Below are 2,451 nucleotides of genomic sequence, written 5' to 3'. Positions count from 1 at the left end.
TAATCCTTTTCTTGTAGGAAAAGGTTTAGGACTCTATAAATAGAGGAATGTTCCTTCTAACTTAATTAGCATTCACAATGTAGTCTTAAGGGCTTTGAGAGTTTTGGTTAGAGGGAGAATTTGTGGGTCACAAGTTTGATACGTTATCACTTGTGTGAACCTCCCATGTATTCTGAGTGAATTGGTTGAGGTTGTTTCCCCTCTGTATTTTGTACTCTCATATTTATAGTGGATTTACCTCATCTCCTTTGTGGGCGTAGGTCGATTGACCGAACCACGTTAAATCTTTGTGTCTTTTGGTATATTTCTCGTTGTCTTCTTACTCGTGGTCTTTCGAGGTTTGCTTTGCTAGCTTCCGCGTTTACACCTGCTTATTTCCGATCCTAACACCATGTTTACCTACTCCTTGTCACCTTCAATATTACAAGCTCTCATTCTTCGACCAAATATCTGTGAAGGAACATGTCCCCATTGTTCTTTTCTATGCTAATAATAAATTCATCAACAACTTCACAATCGATGAACGAATTGAACAATCTCTTTCGAAGGTATTAACTCATGTTTATCCAGCAGCAGGAAGGTACGATAAAGATGAATGTTCGATTCTTTGTCTTGATCAAGGTATTTCTTATACTAAGGCCAAGGTAAATTGTAAGTTGAATAATTTCTTAGAGAAAGCACACAAGGACCTTAGTCTTGCAGCTTTATTTTGGCCACATGAAAATAAGTATATAAATAAAAGCAATTTAATGGTTTCACCAATTGTAACGGCACAAGTAACTGAGTTTGAATGTGGTGGTCTCGCGGTCTCATTAAGTAGTTCACACCCTGCCATGGATGGTTTCTCAAATATTAAATTTCTTTTTGAGTGGGCAAAAGTGTGTAAAATGGAAACTCCTATTGAGAATATTAATTTTCTAAGATTCAATTTAGGTAATGTTTTTCCAACAAGAGATATATCAAGACTTTTCAAGTCGACTTATGATCCAGTTATAGAGAAAGATATTGTTATTAGGAGATTTAGCGTCACCAGATGAAATAGTATCAACATTGGTTAATATAAATAATGAAAGTGTTACATCACCAGAATGGGGAGGTAATGATGAAGTTGACAAAGTTTCATGTTCAAGTTTGTGCAACTTCTCTTTCCATGATACTGATTTTGGTTTGGAAAAACCAAAATTACTCTTTTTTGGTAGCAAAGATATGCAAATGTTTTGGTTGTATGATACAGATATTCATTCTCAAGTTTGTGTGCAAGTGGACTTGAAGGAAAACTATATGAAGCTATTTGAGTGTGACGATGACATCAAAGCTCTCACATATATACACAATGCAAATCTTTGATATCATTTTAATTGTATTGCTAATTGTTTTGTTTGTATTTTCTTTTGTAAGGGGAGTCATAAAGTTACAAGTTGAAATAAGTTTTATGCAAAATTTGAATTTTATTTATTCTTTCTCATAGTACAATTGAAAATTCAACAAGTTGTGAAAAATCATCAAATTAATTCTTTTACGATTTTACTAAATGAGAAAATCATAGTTTATAAAGAAAATATCGGAATATCCTAAGGCGTTGTATTGATAGTAGAATTCTCACATATATATGAAGAATCAATTGATAATTGAATCATTGAGTTACATACTAATTATATAGGAAAAGAGTCATTTACTAGCTACACTCGGAATCTTAATATAACATAAATATATTATTTACATCTTATCCTAGTCGACTACATCAACTTTAGTCGTACAAAATATATACTTGTACATAAATTAGGATTTAGTAGTCTAGTCCTAGTGTAACTCGAACTCTAACTCGTCAGACAACTTTATGGAACCTGTTCCTTTGACATGTTTCATCAGCTTTCTTCAACACTTCCCCTCAAGCAAGTGAGTGGAGGGACTGTAACTCTTAGCTTGCAATGAAACTCAGCAAAAACCTATTTGGTTAATTCTTTTGTAAGAAATATCTGCTAGCTGATCCTTAGACCTCACAAACTGAGTAATAAATTATCCTCTGGCCACCTTCTCACGAATAAAATGATAGGCCATTTCAACATGTTTAGTTCTAATATGCATAACTGGATTAACTGTCATATACAAAGCACTCATGTTGTCACAATACAATGTAGGTACAGATCGAAGAAACACCTTTGATACCCACAAATTGTATTATTTTGCTCGTTTGTCTAATGTATCTATACTTGTATAGTTTGATGCTCACAAATTGTATCTTTTTTTGCTCGTTTGTTTAATGTATTCATATTTTTGCTTAACAACAGTGTTGAAATGTATCCATATTTATATACAAAGAAACTTCTAGTATTATATAAGCACAAGTTAAAATGTTGATTTATGAAGACAATTATATATATATTTCTAGTATTATATAAGCACAAGTTAAAATGTTGATTTATGAAGACAATTATATATATATATATATAG

The 2,451-nt window shown here is 32.2% G+C and overlaps 1 protein-coding gene across 1 annotated transcript; it reads left to right on the top strand.

Annotated features, from left to right (window-relative positions):
• Positions 1–386: 386 nt before the first annotated feature.
• LOC107010839 (acylsugar acyltransferase 3-like) lies at positions 387–1,037 on the top strand (the record flags this gene model as incomplete). The annotated part of the gene is made up of 1 exon (XM_027914216.1): positions 387–1,037. A coding segment is annotated over one exon (651 nt), but the record flags the coding sequence as incomplete, so codon positions are not given.
• Positions 1,038–2,451: the final 1,414 nt, after the last annotated feature.

This window comes from Solanum pennellii, chromosome 2, assembly GCF_001406875.1.
Source record: "Solanum pennellii chromosome 2, SPENNV200".
NCBI lineage: Eukaryota > Viridiplantae > Streptophyta > Magnoliopsida > Solanales > Solanaceae > Solanum > Solanum pennellii.
This window is presented reverse-complemented; position numbering and strand designations above follow the sequence as displayed.